The sequence below is a fragment of the Peromyscus eremicus genome, chromosome 20 (genome assembly GCF_949786415.1).
Source record: "Peromyscus eremicus chromosome 20, PerEre_H2_v1, whole genome shotgun sequence".
NCBI lineage: Eukaryota > Metazoa > Chordata > Mammalia > Rodentia > Cricetidae > Peromyscus > Peromyscus eremicus.
The window spans coordinates 29,527,310-29,544,783 of NC_081436.1; the positions used below are offsets into that span (position 1 = coordinate 29,527,310).

The following is a 17,474-nucleotide window of genomic DNA, read 5'->3' on the forward strand; positions in this document are numbered from 1 at the left end:
TCTTTATCCACAGGGGCTGGAGAGATGGCCTGCTGTTAGGTGTTAGGGGTGCTGGCTGTTCTTGCACAGGATGAAAGTTCAGTTCCCAGCAACTGTATCTGGTGGGTTACGACCACCTGTAATTCCAGTTCCAGAGGATCTTCTGACTTCCATGGGCACCTGTATTCATGTGCACACACACACACGTGCACACACACACCTCTCAGAGGATCTTATGCCTTCTTCTGGCTTCCATGGGCACTTGTATTCATGTATACACACACATACACACACACACACACCTCTCAGAGGAGCTTATGCCTTCTTCTGGCTTCCATGGGCACTTGTATTCATGTATACACACACACACACACACACACACACACACACACACACACACACACCTCTCAGAGGATCTTATGCCTTCTTCTGGCTTCCATGGGCACTTGTATTCATGTATACACACAACACACACACACACACACACACACACACACACACACCCTCAAAAATGAAATAACCCCTTTGAGGTCTTGTAGAGGTCTCCGTTGACAGTTGTCCCTCATTGCCCTACATGGCTACATTATTTCATTTAGTCTTTCCAGCCACCAAAAAATTAGACCGTCTTTCCTTTCTCAGAGGACAAGGCAAAATGGCGCAGCTGGTGGCTCTATGGACTGTGGCTCAGACCTGCTAAGAGCACGGTGCTGCTCTCTGCCTGCCCCCCCCCCCCAGAATGTTCTAACAATGCCACCACTTTCCTTCCACTGCTGGAACAAAGTGGGGGTCAGCCCACTTTCCGGTGGGAAGTAGAGTGGTGAGTTGATACCGGAATGACCCATCTTATGACTAAGGCCTCTTTATCTCGAGTGTCTTTGAGATGCTTCTGCTGGAAATTTGCATAAGCATCTGGGCCCTGGACTCAGAGGTCGTGACTATGCAGCCTGCTGAAAAATTAGGACAAAGATGTGCTGATTAATGCCCCCCTACAAGAGCGGGAGGTCAGAAATGAATGCGGGGACTTGATTGCATCTCAAGATTTTGCCTAGGACCATTTTGCACTCCCCCAGATCCTTGAGCTGCCCACGTTAGCTCAGTGCGGCCTTGCCCCCGGCTTCCAGAACTTGTATTAACCAGAAGCTTCCCAGTCACTGGCAGCATGGCATTGGAAAACAGTTGTGCCCCGGCTTTCTCCACAAGGGAGCTTTTCTAGGGTCTGAAGTCATTTCAGTTCCATCCATGGGGAGTACTTCTCATTTCCTGTCACGTTGCATTCATACGGTATGAAGAACGAGAGGCTAGACCACCTGACTGTGTAGCCTTCTCTCTGCAGTAGGAGTGGGACTCCCTGCGTGGGAATCATGGTGGTCAGAGGTCAAGGGTTTGGGCCCTCTATTTGCTGTTATCTGCCGAAAGGGCCCCAGCCGAGGCCCCGTCATCAGCGTCTGTTGTCAGGTTCAGTATGCAGGATGTCCAAGTGAGGGTCTAGGGGTCTCCCAGCATGTGATGGAGGTTTGCCTCTCTTTTATCTCTCTCTCCTTGTCCCCTGCCGTGGCTGATGGTGGCACACTGGAGTCCTTCCGAAGCAAGGCTGTGTCCCGTGCAGATTTAGTGTCCATGTATCGTAGACCCGATCCAAACACTTCTTGAAGCATTCGGAGTATCATTGAGACCTAAGGTTTCTTAGGCCAAGGACACAGGGAACACTAACCAAGAGTGAAGGGACTGATAGTGTGAGCTCTGTCCTATGACATGCCTCTGCTTATCAGAAGATTTTCTTAGGAAAGAAAATTGGCATCAGATTGGGAGAAAATATTCACCTAACGTGTATAGCTAAGGACTTAGGGTTGGAGCTCATGAAGATTGAGCCCAGCTCCATAGTAAGATGAATGGTCTAATTAAAAAACCTGCCAGGAGCCTTGAACAAATATCTCACAAAGGGAGATCCAAGTGTGGCCAGTAATCACAGGGAAGGGTGCTCAGCGTCTGCTTATCAGGGGATGCAGAGTACCACCAGCAGGATGGCAAGAGCCAGAGCAGTACCTGTGACGTCAAACATCTGTGATCCAGCCGGGCACAATGTGGTCCTCCTGCGTCATCCCTGGGAGTGGGAACTGACGCTGCAGCTCTGGAAGAGTCTGGCTGCCCCAGGGTAGGGGGAAGGAGCTCAGAGAGGAATAACACCATGGGGCTGGAGGTCATGTATGAGAACATTATTAGGATAGCGTCAAGGAGATGGTGCAAGGGATTTAGGATGTATGCATATGTGCGAGTGTGTGTGTGTGTGTGTGTGTGTGTGTGTGTGTACAGCTGGGAGCCCTGTGCCCCAGAGCCTCTGCACTCACTCAGCACTTGCTGACCCTTGTCTGAAGTATTCACCACACAGGCGGTACTTATTTTGTTCCTCAGCGTCCTGGCTCATTGGAATCTTCCCTATGGGTTCTAAGCTGGGGAATCTCTCTGTTGTGAGGGCACAGGCCCAAGGGAGGGGCCCTTGCTTCCTACATTCCCTGTGGGCCCCCCATGGGTGCAGCGAGTGCCGGCAAGTGAAGAGACATGGCATTGGCTTTGCTTTCTCTGGGTGGGTGTGGCTGGGACTGCTGTAGAGACTTGGCATGACTGTGAGGCATCGGGGCTGGGTTTTGTGTGCTGCAGGGCTCCTGAGCAGCTCACACAGTCCTGTCAGTTCCGTCAGGCTGCTCCAGCCAAACGCTGTAGACCTAGGGGTTCTGAACAGTACGGGATGCTTTTCCAAGGTGTCTGGTGAGGGCTGCTGCCTGTGCCCATGTGCCTTGTCTCCCATGAGGCTGACTACCGAGGTCCAGCTATCAAAGTATTGAAGTCCAGCAATCAAAGCCCCCTTTGGCTCACCTAATTAACATGCCCAATTAAAATTCAACATCTCATCCTAACACTGGGTTTATAAAGGAACAAAGGGCAGTTCCTGCTTGTGGCCAGGTAGGACCCTGATTGGCTACCAGACCGGACATACTTCCTGAGGGTCTGATTGAAGTCAGACATAAGTCAACATAGGATGATGGGGTAATTTGGGATAGAGGTCTTCAAAAACTGGCCCCTGGGGAAAAAAAACAAAACAAAACAAAAAACCAGCTGGCCCTGTTAGGGTCAATCCTGTTATAAGAGAGGACCGCTGCTTCAAAACCTTTCAGACAGCTGGGCTGGTCTCAGACTCTTCTTTGCAGCTTGTCTTGTCTGGGTGTGACTCTCAGCAGCTTGATTGTTTACTCTGGCAGCCAGGGCGTCTAGTGAATTTGGTCAGTTTCAGGGACTTCCTGAGACTATTTTGAGTAGCTTACCTTCTACCTTAAAGCTTCCCTACAGGATGGAATGTTTCAGTCTTGGAGGAAACTGCTACACAGCACCTTGTCTACAATGAAGTGGATCTGGTTCTGCAATGTAAGCTGATTTAAAAAAAAAAAAAAGCCTGTGGTTTGTGGGCATCTAGTGGATGCTTATGACCAGAGTCATTATGGCCCTATCACCATTGAGATGGAAGAAGCCTGCTTATAAGCCAGAAGCTCTCAGGTCTAAGTTAGGTGCTGTTATCATCATCTTCTAATCACGTGGCTCCACGTGATATGTTCTAAGAAGCTGAGCAAAGTCCCTTCTCCATCTCTTGCCATGATGGACTCTTGTTCCTTTTATGAAGGATGCCTCATGCATTGTGTGACAACCCCCTCGTGCCAGAGAACCTGAGCCTTCTTAGCAAAAGGCTGGATGTGTTTGGAACCATGGCTCATGGAAGGTCTTGGGGTGTTCACAGGGGTCCCGCAGAACCTCAAGTTTCAGGTGCATTATTCTTCTCGTCTTTTCTCTATGTTTCAGCTTTCGGAAGAAGAGAAAATCCAGCGCTACAGCATCCTGTCTGAGCTCTACGAATTGATTGGCTTCCACCGGAAGTCAGCGTTCTTCAAGCGCGTGGCTGCCATGCAATGCGTGGCCCCTAGCATCACAGAGCCTGGCTGGAGGGCCTGTTACAAGCTCCTTCTGGAGACACTACCTGGTTACAGTCTGTCGCTAGACCCCAAGGACTTCAACAAAGGTACTCATGACCTGGGGCTGGGGTGGAAGTTGCTTTGTTTCAATTCATTTGAGCATCTGCTGAGTGTTGTGGGACTGTAGTGGGCACCTGTGGTTCAAAGGTGGCCAAGCCCTTTCCTGCACAGCCACTCATAACAGTGGTGACACAACAGGAAGTCCTGGAGCACATCATGTGGCTTTGTTTTTGCATCTTTGTTAGTGGAGGTCAGAAATTGCCCTGGTCTGTCACCAACACAATGCTTGAAGTCCTAGTGTTTTTACTTATCCCATGAAATTTTGTTAGGTTAGCAAGATCAATGTACTTTTCCAGAATAAACATACTTGGATGTATGTGTATGCACACAGCTATGCATTTGTGGAAGATTCTGATTCTGTAATAGTGATAAATACTAAAACATAGTGTAACATGAAATACAATGCTCAGTCAAAGTCTTAATTCGTCAGAGACAAATTCCTTCTCTTGATTACTGCTTCAGATGGGGACCCAGAGCTAGTGATGATGTGGCCTTTCAATAGGAGAGAACTGATTTGTCCTTCTGCTGGGGTGCAGCTGGATCCCCGGTGCCCCCACTCCCAATCACAAATCACTTTCTTCTCCATCCACCTGATGACTGGTGTTCAGACGTCACCCTCCCCAGACTCTTTAGTACCAGCCTTCCCAGGCAGCTCTTCACATTGACACCTCCATCCCCAGCAGATCAGAGCCTTTAGAAGGGAGTTGCTTGGCTCAGAGATGAGGCCCACTGTTCTGTGAAGGGCAGCGTGGTAAGCCTTCAAGGCCTTGTGGGCCACAGTCTCTGTTGTCTGGAGTGGCATGAAAGTAGCACAGGTCATGTGCAAATCAATAGGACTTCATGGGCAAGTGCAGGTGGTAGGAATTCATGGGTAAGTGTCGGCGGTAGGGGCAGGTATAGTAGCCTATACCTGAAATCCCAGCACTTGAGGGGGCCAAGGCAGAAGGATGGGAATAAATTTGAGGGCAGTCTGGCCTACAAAGTGAGGTCCTGTGGCAAAACAAACCATACAATCCCTGCCTGAGCTTCCCTCCCCATAGGGGCAAGGTGAGCAGGCAGAGGTCTGCTGAGCAGCTTTCCATTCACGTGACCTGCTGGTGTTGTCCTTTTATGTTAGGCTCACAGACGATCTTGCCTCTCCTGTGACCTTGCTAGCCAGGTCTCCTCCATCCTGCACCCCTGCTGAGGGTTATTTATTAACCACGGACCTTGACATTTGTCTGCGTTCAGTACCATCACTGACGGTGATTCACTCTAGACAGTGTCTTATTTATTTAACTTTTTGAGACAAGGTCTCTTGATGTAACTCAGGCTGGCCTTGAACTTACTAGCAGAGGATGGCCTGGAACCCTCAGTCCTCCTGCCGTGGCCTCCCAGTCGGTAGCTGTACAGGCACGTGCCTCCACACTGCTGTGTGGTATCGCTTTGAAGTCGATTTTGTCCTTGACTTTAAAAATACACTTTTGAGCTAATTTATTTATTATGTGTGTGTGTGTGTGTGAGCACTATGGTGTGCGTGCAGAGGTCAGAGGGCAAGATGGAGGAGTTATTTCTCTCCTGCCACACGGGTTTCGGAGATAGAGCTCAGGTCATCGGGCTTGGTGGCGAATGCTCGGCCTGCTGAGCCGTCTTGCTGGGCCCTGCCCCTTACTTTCATCTTAGCTCTGAGGATTGTGTGCAGGGGTCAAGAGGAGGATCTGGGACCCTTTCCAGAAGGTCTTAGACTCTGCAGACATGTTATGGCCCTTGCTCCTGAACAGAGGACACCTCTAGAGTGATATCTACTCTCTTCATGCACTGGAAGAGCTGGACTGGAGAAAGGAGGGCAGCGGACAGCAGGCAGGATGGTTATGCAGAGCCCACGATGGCCCCGTGAAGGCCTTACGATGGCCCCGCGATGGTCACTTTGCTGTGAGTTGGAATGGACACGTGGGTGCTCTCAGCTGCTGCCATCCCTCTGTTGCATGTGGATTCCTTCAGCCAGGTTCTTCCTCCAGTCCCCATGTAATTAATTGACTGATCTAGTGTGGTTTTCTGGTTAAAGTTCCCATCTATTCTGTCACTTTGTTCCGCCAAGAGATAGGATGGGACCCAAGGTTTGTTGAGCACCTGTTGCGTGATTGGCATTCCTGAGGGGAAGTGGGCCTGCAGACTGATGTGACGGATCCTGGGTGTCAGAGCTGGTCTCTGTCTTTCTAAGCCTCACGGGCTGCCCTCATAGAAGCTGTTCTGGTCTCTGAGGCCCTCTGTCTGCTTCTTGGGCTATCTCCATTGTCTGAATAGTTCTGCCCACCCCTTGCCCCGCCCCTTAGCTCTCAGTGCACTGCTGAGACCATGCAGCACTTCCTTGGCAGAACGCCACATGGAACTTGGGGACACCAGGTGCTCAAAACCTCCAAATGGGGTGACCGTTGCAGGCCACTGTGGGCTCTGCATAATCATCCCCCATCTGCCCTCTGCTGCCCTCCTCCAGTCCAGCTCTCCAGCACTCCGAAGATGGTGGGGGTGCCATTCTAGGGGCTTCCCTCCCTTGTTCCAGGAGCAAGGACAATACATCAGTGGCGGGAGGGGACTCTGGATGCCAGGGGCTTGGGCAGGTGTGTCTGAGAGTCCCTTGAATACGGGGAAGGCTGCTCTTGTCTGTCCAGAGGATGGGGAAGCCCCTGCTTTGTGTTGACCCTGCAGGAGCCCCTGTGGTTGTGGATAAAGAAAGGAGGAAGTATTCGGTGGGCCTGAATCAGGGCAGAGGTCAGTAGAGGAAAGTGGAATGAGAAGGGGCGATGATGAGTGAGGAAGGAATTGTAGGACTTTTGGGAGCCAAGGTCAGACGGAGTGGGATGAAGATTTTGGCATCTAAATGAGCCTGGGCCTGGTCCTTGTGGCTGGTATGTTTTTACGAGGCTTACCTGAGAACCAATCTGAAAATGGGCGGAGCAGGAAAGGGATGGCACGATTCTCCAGGGAGCATGGCTCTTGCGTTCTCATAGGTATGCATTGACGGAGCACCCAGATTCTAGGAATCGGTGACTAGGACAGCCATTCCCGAATTCCTGGCCTCTTTGTAGCCACCTCGGCCGCCCACTTAGCCCTTTACTCCTCTTTGGAAGAGAAATGTAGAGAAGAACGCACCCCCTCCACACTCGGCATTCCCCGCTTGCTTTTCCTGGAGCGGGCGTGTGGAAGGGACACGACAGACTGGGATGGTGTCTGACCAGCCTCAGCATGCCTCCAACACCAGCATGAGCTCTCCAGTCCTCTTGCCAGAGTGACCTGCAGCTCTTGCAAAGGCACACCTAGTTGCTGTGTGGTGACTCCGGTATGGCCTGGAGTGGCTCCTGCTACTTAGAACCCTCTGCTGTGTTTGGTATGTGGTTTTGTAGTGAAAGGATGGGTTATTGTTCGGTCTCCTTCACCAACAGCAGCTCTGAAAGTGAGTCTTCTTAATTAAAAAATTATAATTATGTATTAAGGCGTGTGTGTGTGTGTGTGTGTGTGTGTGTGTGTGTGCGCGCGCGACAGCTTGCATGTGGAGGTCAGAGGTCAGAGGTTGACTTGCAGGAGTCAGTTCTCTCCTTCTGCTCTGTGGGTCTAGGGAATCAAGCTTAGGTCATCAGCCTTGGCAGCAAACTTCCTCTCCTGCTGAGCGATCCCATTGGCCCTTCTCTTCTTCCTTCTTAATATATATATATATATATATATATATATATATATATATATATATAAAATTTTCTTTCTATCAATTCACTTCCTTCTGTATGAGTTCGTTTTATTTGAAAACTAGAAAACAGGGGGCTGCTGAGATTGTCTCAGTAGTTAAAAACACTCGCCGCTCTTGCAGAAGACCTGGGTTTGGTTTTTAGCTCCTACATGGTGGCTCACAGTCATCTGTAACTCCATTTCCAGGGGATCCTCCACCCCCCTCCAGCCTCTGTGGGCACGAGGCACACATGTAGTGCTGCACATTCATACATGCAAGCAAACACTTTACATACATAAAAAAGTAAACCATAACAAAATTATTTTTAAAAGCAGTTTCTGATCCACAGAAAAACTGACCATACAGTGCAGAATTCTGGGACCCCCCTTTCTCCATAGAGACATGGCCTTCCCTGCCAGCCAACCTTCCCCATCTGATGGAGCATCTGCTACAGCCAATGAACCAACATAGCATATCCCTACCCTAAGTCCACAGCTCACATCAGGGCTCACTCTTGGTGCCTGACATTCTTTGGGTTTTGACCAATGTGTGATGACTGGATCCCTCATTGTGGGCAAACAAAATAGTTGCATCCCCCTAAAGATCCTCTGCAGTCTGTTCACCCCAGGCCGCTGCAGCCACACAGCCTTTTGTAATCTCCACCCTTTTCCTTTTTCTGGAATGGCATCAGGCATGTGGACACTCACCCCACAAATCCTGGTTGTTGCCGGGCAGTGGTGGTGCATACCTTTAATCCCAGCACTGGGGAGGCAGAGCCAGGTGGATCTCTGTGAGTTCAAGGCCAGCCTGGGCTACCAAGTGAGTTCCAGGAAAAGGCGCAAAGCTACACAGAGAAACCCTGTCTCGAAAAACCAAAAAAAAAAAAAAAAAAAATCCTGGTTGTTTGCAAGGTTGACGCTCATGAACAAGGCAGCCATAAACAGCCACGTGAAGGTTTTGTGTGAATACAGTGTTCCAGCTCCACTGGGCCAATGTCCAGAAGCACAGTGGCTGTGTCATATGGCAAAAGTATGTGCAGTTTTGTAAGTGACTGGCAAACTGTCTTCCCAAGTGGCTGGCTGTCCCATTTTTCACTCTGAAAGATGGTGGGTGACAGTTACCTCTGCTCCGTGTCCTGGCCAGCATTTGGTACTGTCCGTGTTCTGGACTAAGGTGTGCGGTGGGATCTTGTTATCCAGTGCGTATAGTGAGCATTTCTTCCTATGCTTCTCTGAATGTCTTCTCTGGTGATCCCATTTGAAAACCAGGTTCTTTGTTCTCTGCTTCTATAATATGCATAACAGTTCTTTAGCGGTGTCTTTGACAAATATTTTCTCCCAGCGTGGGTCTTGTTTTCTCATTCTCTCGGCAGCTTATCTGCAAAACAGCAGTTTTCAATTTTAATGGCATCTACTTCATCAGCTCTTTCTCTCATGGGTGGTGATTTTGGAGCTGTATCTAAAAATCTATTACTCTACCAAATGTGACCTACAGTTTTCATTGATCAGCTTGTAGGGGAAAATTTTATAGAGCCCAAAGAAGTTCCATAACCACGTAGATCCTTCTAGAGAGGTTTTTGTTTTGTTGGAGGTCCATTTTGGTGTACTATTTGTGAAGCCCAGAGTTAGCACCTTGGTTTACTGCCCGGTTGGTGGCCATCCCGTGTCCTGGCTGGTCTGCTGGAAGGCCCGTCTTTGCTCTGCTGGGCCACTGCACTCCTTTGTAAGAGCTGCGTTGACTGTACTTACGTGGGCGGACTTCTGCATTCTCTTTTCTCTGCTATCAATTATTTTGTTTGTCCGTTTGCCAAAACCCCACTGCCTTGATTACTGTAGCTTTATACTAAGTATTGTAGTCAGGAATATTTTTATTTATTAAAAAACATTGCTCTTTTTGTGTATTACAGAAAGGCAGTTGTTCAAAAGTGGTTGTTCATATTAAAGTGCTATTTCCTGTTGTTTCTGTGGTATTTACAGCAGCTGCCACACAGAGTGATGGTCTGTGCAGGGCCCCTGAGCTGTGATTGCCTGGCTTGTGCTCACTTCAGGGCTGAGTGAGGCTGCCTCGTCTCCAGCCTTGCTAGGCCTCACGCCTGTGGGTGCACATGCCCACAACACCTGTCTGATCCACGTCAAGGCAGGCGGTGGCCTCTTGGTAATACTTTCACATGACTAACCTGTTTCCGACAGCTCAGTGAGACATACTGTGAGCACCATGGGACATATGAAAGGATGGAAGCCCAGGATGCCATTACTGACGGCATGACCTTGGCCAGGTTGCCCCATGGCCTGTGTCTGTGTGTCTGCAGCTTGGGGACAGCAGTTGACGGAAGGGTTAGATCCCCCCTGTAGGGTGTTGAGGACAGTGCTCAGCATGCTGTCAGTGTTAGGTGGAGTTTTCTGTCCTTTCCCAAGGATGTCACAGAGCGGGTATGAAAAGATGGATTGAGCATTGAGAGCCTTTAAGGCCAGCATCCCGCTGAGCAGAAGTCCATTGCTAGTGTGGCCCTCCTGTGGGCTTGGTGGTGTTGATTGGAGTTGAGGCCGAGGCGTCTGGACAGTCGAGGCTTAGAGTTACTGGCAGAAGAGAAAATGAAAGGTCCTTTAGTTTGGGAAATGGGGAGCAGAGTGTCCAGGCTGATTTTGCTGTATTCTGGAGGGATTTGATGGGCTAAGGGTGGAACCTGTACAGAGAGGAAAGAGTTTTTGGAGCACCCAGTGATCACTTTGGAGACGGGGGAGGGTGATTGTAAGATGTTGAGACGTGGCCCGTGAGTGCGAATATCATTTGATGTGCTTTCAGGGGACTCTGGGTGAGACTGAAGAGGCTTTTCGGTTACTTTTCTTCGAGGCTTTGAACTTTACTTCAGGCTGGCTTCAGGCTAAAAGCAGTTGGACTTTATGCAAAGGCACACTTAGAGTTGTCTTAGGTTTGTCTTTCTGCACAGGGCCTAGCTGAGAACAGTCTGAAGTCCCTTTCCCACGGATGCACCGACCTCCTCCTCACCTGCCAGGCTTCCCAGTCACCCTCCAGCATCTAGCTGGATGCTGTTTCTTCTGAGACTGCCGTGTTGCTTCTGCTGAGATGGAATTCCTTTGTTTCTCTGTCCTCTGAACGCCTGCTGTTCCTCCTCGGGCACTTGTTGTGATTTTTGTAAGCACACTTAAAAACCGTCTGGGTGGATTACCCAACACCACATCACCAGCTCCTGCGGGCCTCACAGTACTGGCCCTTTGGCCTGTGTGTCCCGTTGGCGGTGTCCATGCGAACACCTGTGATAAAGGGCTGGACCCAGCCAGTAGTCATCACAGTGCCTGTGGCCAGTTACTGACTTTGTTCCTTGCTCTTTGCTTGCAAGTCTTAAGAGTGGAGCATATTTCTTTTGAAAAATTCAAGCGATTCTGTCCTTTTTACTTGGACTTTTTGTTTTGTGGAGGTGTGTGTGGGTGTGGGGAGCATTTGCCATTATTTCATGAAAGAAGTGAGGTCCATTAGAGTGAAATGGTAAATGTCAGCCGGCTGCATTTCTAGACAATCAGAACCACTTTAAGTCCCACCTCCGCTTCAAACGTTTCTCAGAGAATTAAATGGAAATCTACCAAAACCCGATACTTGTGAATAAAAGCTAGGCTGTCGGATCTCTCAGGTCTAGAAATGTCTTCTGTCTCATTTGCGAGGTGAGTGTTTTTGCCAGCAGGCTTCAGAGGCTCGAGTTAGGACCCAGCTCATGTGCTCTGTGGATTTGCTGGCTTAGGGAACCACGTCTTCTGTCTTAATCTTGTTTGTGCTGCCGTGGGAGAAGATTTCTCTGTTTTGCTTTTTGCTCAGTCGTTTGCTGAATGAGAGATTAAATGTTGCCGAGGAACTTTGCGGAAAGAGAATTGATTTGCTGAATGGCAGCTGTCAAAGCCGGCATTGCTGAACCTCCATGACAGGATCGCAGAAGAGTTTTGTCAGGAGTCAAACGCTACAAATCTGTCTTTAAAAAAGCTTCAGTGTTTTGTGGGAGGACTCTGAACCACAGAGGAGGCACCGTGTCTGCAGGGCTCACTGGGGAGCTAGTTTGTCCTGGGTCTCACTCCTACCCATCCACAGTAGAAACTAGACCATTATCCATTTGGAAAAATAACCAAGTGATCGTCACTGATTTCCTGCATGAGACAGCTCTCGGCTTGGCAGTGCTGAGGTGAATGAGAATTGGAGCTTTTCGAAGGCATGACTAGCTTAGTCATGACTTGGACTCTTAATCCTCCTAAAATTCTCTTCTGTTCCAGTGTTTGGTCCTAGCCCCTTTGACCAGGTGGAAACAAGGCAGGAATGTGTCTCCTTCACCACTTGTCCTCTTGATGCAAGATGTTGTCACCACTGTATATTCCAGGAAGTTTCTGGAAGATATGTCACATCCCGGGATATACTGTGGAGGTGTTTGTGTGGGTGTTGGGTTGCCTTCCAGGTTTTCAGTTGGTATGTTATTATGAAGTATCCTAAATACACAGGAACTAGAGAAAACAGCAGACGTGAACCCACCACCCAGCAGATCCCTGGAGCCGCGCCATTTCATCTTCACATACTTGAGTATGCACATGGGAAACAGAAGGGGATTTTTCTAGGGTCAGGCTCTCGTCTCGACCCACACGCTAGTTACATACCCAGCATGCACCAGGCCTCCTGCCAGGCATTAAGGATCCTTGGATGAATAAGACACATTGCTGCTGCCAAGGCAGTGAGGAATTGATGGAGGAAACAGAATCACGAGCTTACAGGGGCCCCACTGTGCCTGTTATTAGCTGAAGTCTGTGCCTGCTGCTGAGCACACACAGAAAAGGGAGTGGCTGGCTGTGCAGGGCACGGTGGCGGGAGACAAGGTCCGTTGACATTGACTGAGTGTCTGATTATATAGACGCCTCTGTTCTGGGGATATTATAATAAGTACCAGACAGTCTTCATGTGCAGGGACTCATGATGCTGGAGTGGGGGTGAGGGTGGGGGCTGACACACGAGTAGGTAATTTTACCCAATAACCGCAGCAGTAGAGATCTGGTATATCAAGGGTTTGTTCTCAATGCAATAATGGAGCAGGCTGGATCATTAATCACCCCACAGAGTCAGAGGCTGCTGCTGTGTGTTAAACACATTATATTCATTGAGTCATAATATTAGCATTTATCAGCTAGCATTTATTGAGAAGTTAGCATAAACGGCCAAAGCACTCTAAATGAGCGGCTTGCCGCTTTGTGACAAGCGGGACTATTGTTTCCCTGTGCGACTTCCTCCGCTGCCTGCCTCAGCTCGTGTGGCACACTCACTCCCCTCCCCTGTCCCCACAGCATCCACCAGCGTCTGTACCTCCTTCAGGCCCATCCTTACAGGAAGTACACCCCGTAAGGGGAGGTACTCTGTCCCCCTGACTCTCTTTCAGCTGTTTGTGTTAGAGTCTCAGTCAGTGTGTGCTAACCGCAACTCCCATGAGCTGTTGGTTTCTAGGGAGCACCAGTTTTGTCTGAGCCTGAACCCCCCTGTGTGTGTGTTTTTATGACCTGAGTCTTGGCTCAGCAGGGACTCACCAGTCTGGTTGACGACATTCTTTAGGTAGGAGCGTTAAGGCTCAGAGTGTCTGACCTTCTTTCTGGTGTTGAAATCACATTGGGGTGTAGAGTCCAAAGTGCAGTCTATACGTTGAAGTCTCTATAGAGTCAGTGCTAATTCCATCAAAATTCCAATAGCATGCTTTACAGAACTAGAAAAAAAAACCCTTAAAATTCATACAGAAACAGAAAAGACAGCCAAAGTAATCCTAAGCAAAAAGAATACTGGCGTCACAGTATCTAAATTCAAACTCTGCTGCAGAGCCAGAGTGACCAAGACAGCATGATGCTGCCCAAACACGGCCACGTAGACCAATGGAGCATAAGAGAGGACCCAGAAACAAACCTCCACGGCCATAGTCACCTAATTTTTGACAAAGGTGTCAAACACATACACTGAAGAAAAGAGGCCATTCCACAAACCATACTCGACAGCCACTTCCGGAAGAGGCGGGTTAGAGCCACGTTTCTCGTCCTGCCACAGAAATTAATTCTTAGTGGATCAAATACCTCAAAGCATGAGCCACTGGGACTGCTAGAGGAAAAGAGAGAAAAAATGTGCGAAGATGTAGGTACAAGAACTTCGTGAACAGAACCCCAACTCACAGGGAGCTACCCCAAGAGTTAGCAAATGGATGATGTGACATGAAAAGGCTTCTGTGTAGCAAACAAGACTGACAGCGGGGTGAACAGGCGGTCTGTAGAATGGGAGAAAACCTTTGCCAGCTCTGCTTCAGACAGGGGTTAAGATAAGAAGTGTACAAAGTGCTTCAAAAATTAAAAAGCAAACCCAAAGAGCCCACCAGGAAATGGGCTGACGAACTGAGCACCGTTGTTAAGGAAGACACACAAATGGCCGATAGATATTTCGAAGTGTTCAACATCCCTATTCAGAAGGGCAGTGCCAGTCAAAAACGTTGTGATATTCCATCTCATGCCACTCAGGAAAGGCTTTCATCAAGGCACCATGACAGTAGATGCTGGGGAGGGGGTAGGGGAAGAGGAACCCATTGGTAGGAATGTAAAATTGGTGCAGCTGCTGTGGAAATCAGTGTGCGGGTTTCCCAAAAAATTAAAAACAGAACTACTGTATAGCCCAGATTTGTCACTGCTGACATACACATGAAATATCTTACCACAGAGTTACCTGTACATCTGTGCTTACTGCTGCTCTATACACAATATTGAGGAAATGGACCAGCTTATATATTCATCACTTACCAGTAGATAATGAAAAGGGAGTGCATACACACAGTGGAGGTCTAGTCCGCCATAAAGAATAATACGGTTATGTCATTTGCAAGAAAATGGATGGAACTGGAAAATATTAAGTGAAGTAACTCAGGCTCAGAAGACACAGTACATATTCTTTTTCACATGTTGATCCTACCTTCTAATTTTTACATATATGTACATAGGAAGGAATGAGTGTGGGTAGAGTTGAGGAAAAGTACGGAGGCCCGTGAAAGGGGAAATGGAGGTTTTTTTTTTTTTTTTTTTTTTAGGAAGTCGAGTAGAGAGGCACCAGAACACATGTGACATGGGAAGTGGGGTACTGGGGCTGGAACACAGACATGGGGAGGGCAAGCCAGGAGCTGGGGGAGAGGAGCAGGGTAGGGAGAGGGTCAACTAAAACAAACATATATGAAAACATCCTAGGGTATTGGAGAGATGCCTTAGCAGTTAAGAGTGCGTGCTGCTCCTGTAGAGGACCCCGGCTTGGTTCCCAGTGCCCATATTGGTAGCTCACAACCACCTGTAACTCCAGCTCCTGAGCATCGGATGCCTCTGGTCTCCGTGGGCACCTGAACTCACATACACATAATTAAAAATAAAAATAAATCTTCAAATTGGGGGCCGGACAGATGGCTCAGCAGTGAAGAGCATCGGTCACTCTGTGGAGGATCCAGGTTTGCTTCCCAGCACCCACGTGGCAGCTCACCACCACCTGTAACTCTAGAATCAGGAGAATTGAATGCCCTCCTCTGATCTCTGTGGGTGCCGAGCATGCATGTGGTGCACATGTATGCATTCAGGCAAACATACATAAAATGATAAGTCTAAAAACAAAATAAAAAACCTTAAAAATTAAAAAAATGTCATAAGGTGCCCCAGCCAGCGGGATGTCAACGGGCACGACCCACCTGCTGGAGAGAATGAAGGGGATGGGAGACACGAGAGAAGACAGCAAGACAGTGTGTTCTGATCAAGCTGCAAATTTTATTCTCCTCAGCAAGGCTTATATATCATGGGAGGGGGAGGGAAGGAGGGAAGGGGTACACGACGTGCTGTATGTGCAGGTAAAGGGGGACGTGCAGGTGAAGGACTACGTGCAAGTCGTGAGGCTGCTAGGTGGTAAGGTCACGAGTCAGGGCCCATTGTTCTGTTGCTATGCTACCTGACCTGCATGACCTGTTCTTTATCTTTGGGGGCATCTGGTTTAGGGCAGGGGCTTGTTCTCTGGCCTAGCTAATACTTTTCCATGGTCCATGTTTGGTCTCTGACAACAAGGAAGTCTATTATTGTGTATACTAATTAATAAAAGTCTTTGTGTGGAACTCCTTGTATCCCAGTGTGCAGACACCTGCTCTTTGTGTGTGAGTGTGTGTGTGTGAGAGAGAGAGAGACAGAGACAGAGACAGAGACAGATGAGACAGAGACCGAGACCTAGATTCAGGCTCCCTGTGGGCCATCCACCAGTGAAACTGGTGACAGAGACTGAGGGGCAGCTGTGCCTACAGGAGACCTGCAGCAAGTCAGACTGTGCCATTTTCCCTAGCTTTCTTGTGCACCTAGAGTCTCCCAACATCGTGAGGGACCCCTGTGTCCACATCTTCTTTATAAAAGGTTTTATGGTGGAAAAGCTGTAGAGTTAGTAATTGTTGCCCAAAGGAGCTGGGATCCTAGGACTCTGCATTCTTAAGGAAATACTTTCCAGTAGGCTGTGTAACCAAGCTTCCTACCTTTCCTTTCAAATGTGCTGGGCTGTTTGGGAGGGAGGGGCCCTTCCAGTCCCTGGGTGACCTTGCTACCTATTTATCTCCCCACTTCTCTAATGCCTCAGAGTTGATCATGAGGGCCCAACCAGGGTCATCACTTCTTGAGGAAATGTCTCTCCGTTACTCAAATACACGGGAAACCATCATCTTCTGGAAGCCTATCAGGGTTATTTAAGTGGGATGTCTTCATAGAAGAGAGAAAGAAAGTATAGTGTAAGGCTGTTCTTTAAAATTCTTCTTTCTACACTGGGGTTGGAGCCTGGGACCTTGGCCGTGTTAGGCAAGTGTTCTACCACTGAGCTCTGTCCCCAGGGAGAGACATTCTTAAAGTATGAACAATGTTCTTCTCTGGCAACTCTGTACCTGGGCATGGGGGTGGTGGTGGTAGCAGTTGTGGGTAGGGTGGTGGTGGTGGTGGTGGTGGTGGTGGTAATAGTTTTGGCCATTTGAGTTTGATCATTGAGGTCCTTGTCTGTGAGCTGCCACATTTCACACATGACCTTGAGTACTGTTTATGACTTTTACCACAGGCACACACCGAGGCTGGGCTGCCGTCCAGATGCGCCTGCTGCACGAGCTGGTCTATGCCTCCCGCAGGATGGGAAACCCTGCGCTGTCTGTGCGGCACCTGTCCTTTCTTTTGCAGACCATGCTGGACTTCCTGTCCGATCAGGGTGAGTGAATTCATAGTCTTTTCTTTTCCAGGGATCCTTGGGTGTGGGCTGGGTTGGGGCTGGTCTTCATTTCCAGCTCATTGCTGGTGGTGGGTACCTGTTTCTGCGCTTAGCCCTTCTTCCCATGTTCCCTCTTGCTTACCCACACCCCTCCTTTGGTTTTCTGTATTCTCTTTATCCCTCTGTTAAGCAGGTGGCATGTGACTCTATGGGTGGCATTATGGCTGTCACTCCTCCCCTCCACACATCTCCACAGGGCAGGAAGTAGAGTCAGGCTACATGTCCCAAGGCCCACTTCTCTAGTGACACCCATCTTCCAAAGGTATCACAACTTCCCAGCTCAGTGCCTGTAGGTATGTTTTGCATTCAAACCACAGTAGGCTTCTTGTCCTTGGGGGACATTGGGTAGAATGTGAGTGCCAACATGTGGTGCTTGTGTGGGGAGGTGTGCAAGCCCTTAGACC

The 17,474-nt window shown here is 49.0% G+C and overlaps 1 protein-coding gene across 2 annotated transcripts in view; it reads left to right on the forward strand.

The window, feature by feature from the left end:
* The window catches only part of Trappc9 (trafficking protein particle complex subunit 9), a 482,662-nt gene that overhangs the window by 37,101 nt on the left and 428,087 nt on the right, over positions 1–17,474 (forward strand). For both annotated transcript variants that reach the window (XM_059246876.1, XM_059246877.1), the window contains 2 exons: positions 3,826–4,042; positions 16,867–17,010. In XM_059246876.1, coding sequence (XP_059102859.1) covers positions 3,826–4,042; positions 16,867–17,010 — 361 coding nt within the window. The remainder of the gene's footprint in view (positions 1–3,825; positions 4,043–16,866; positions 17,011–17,474) is intronic.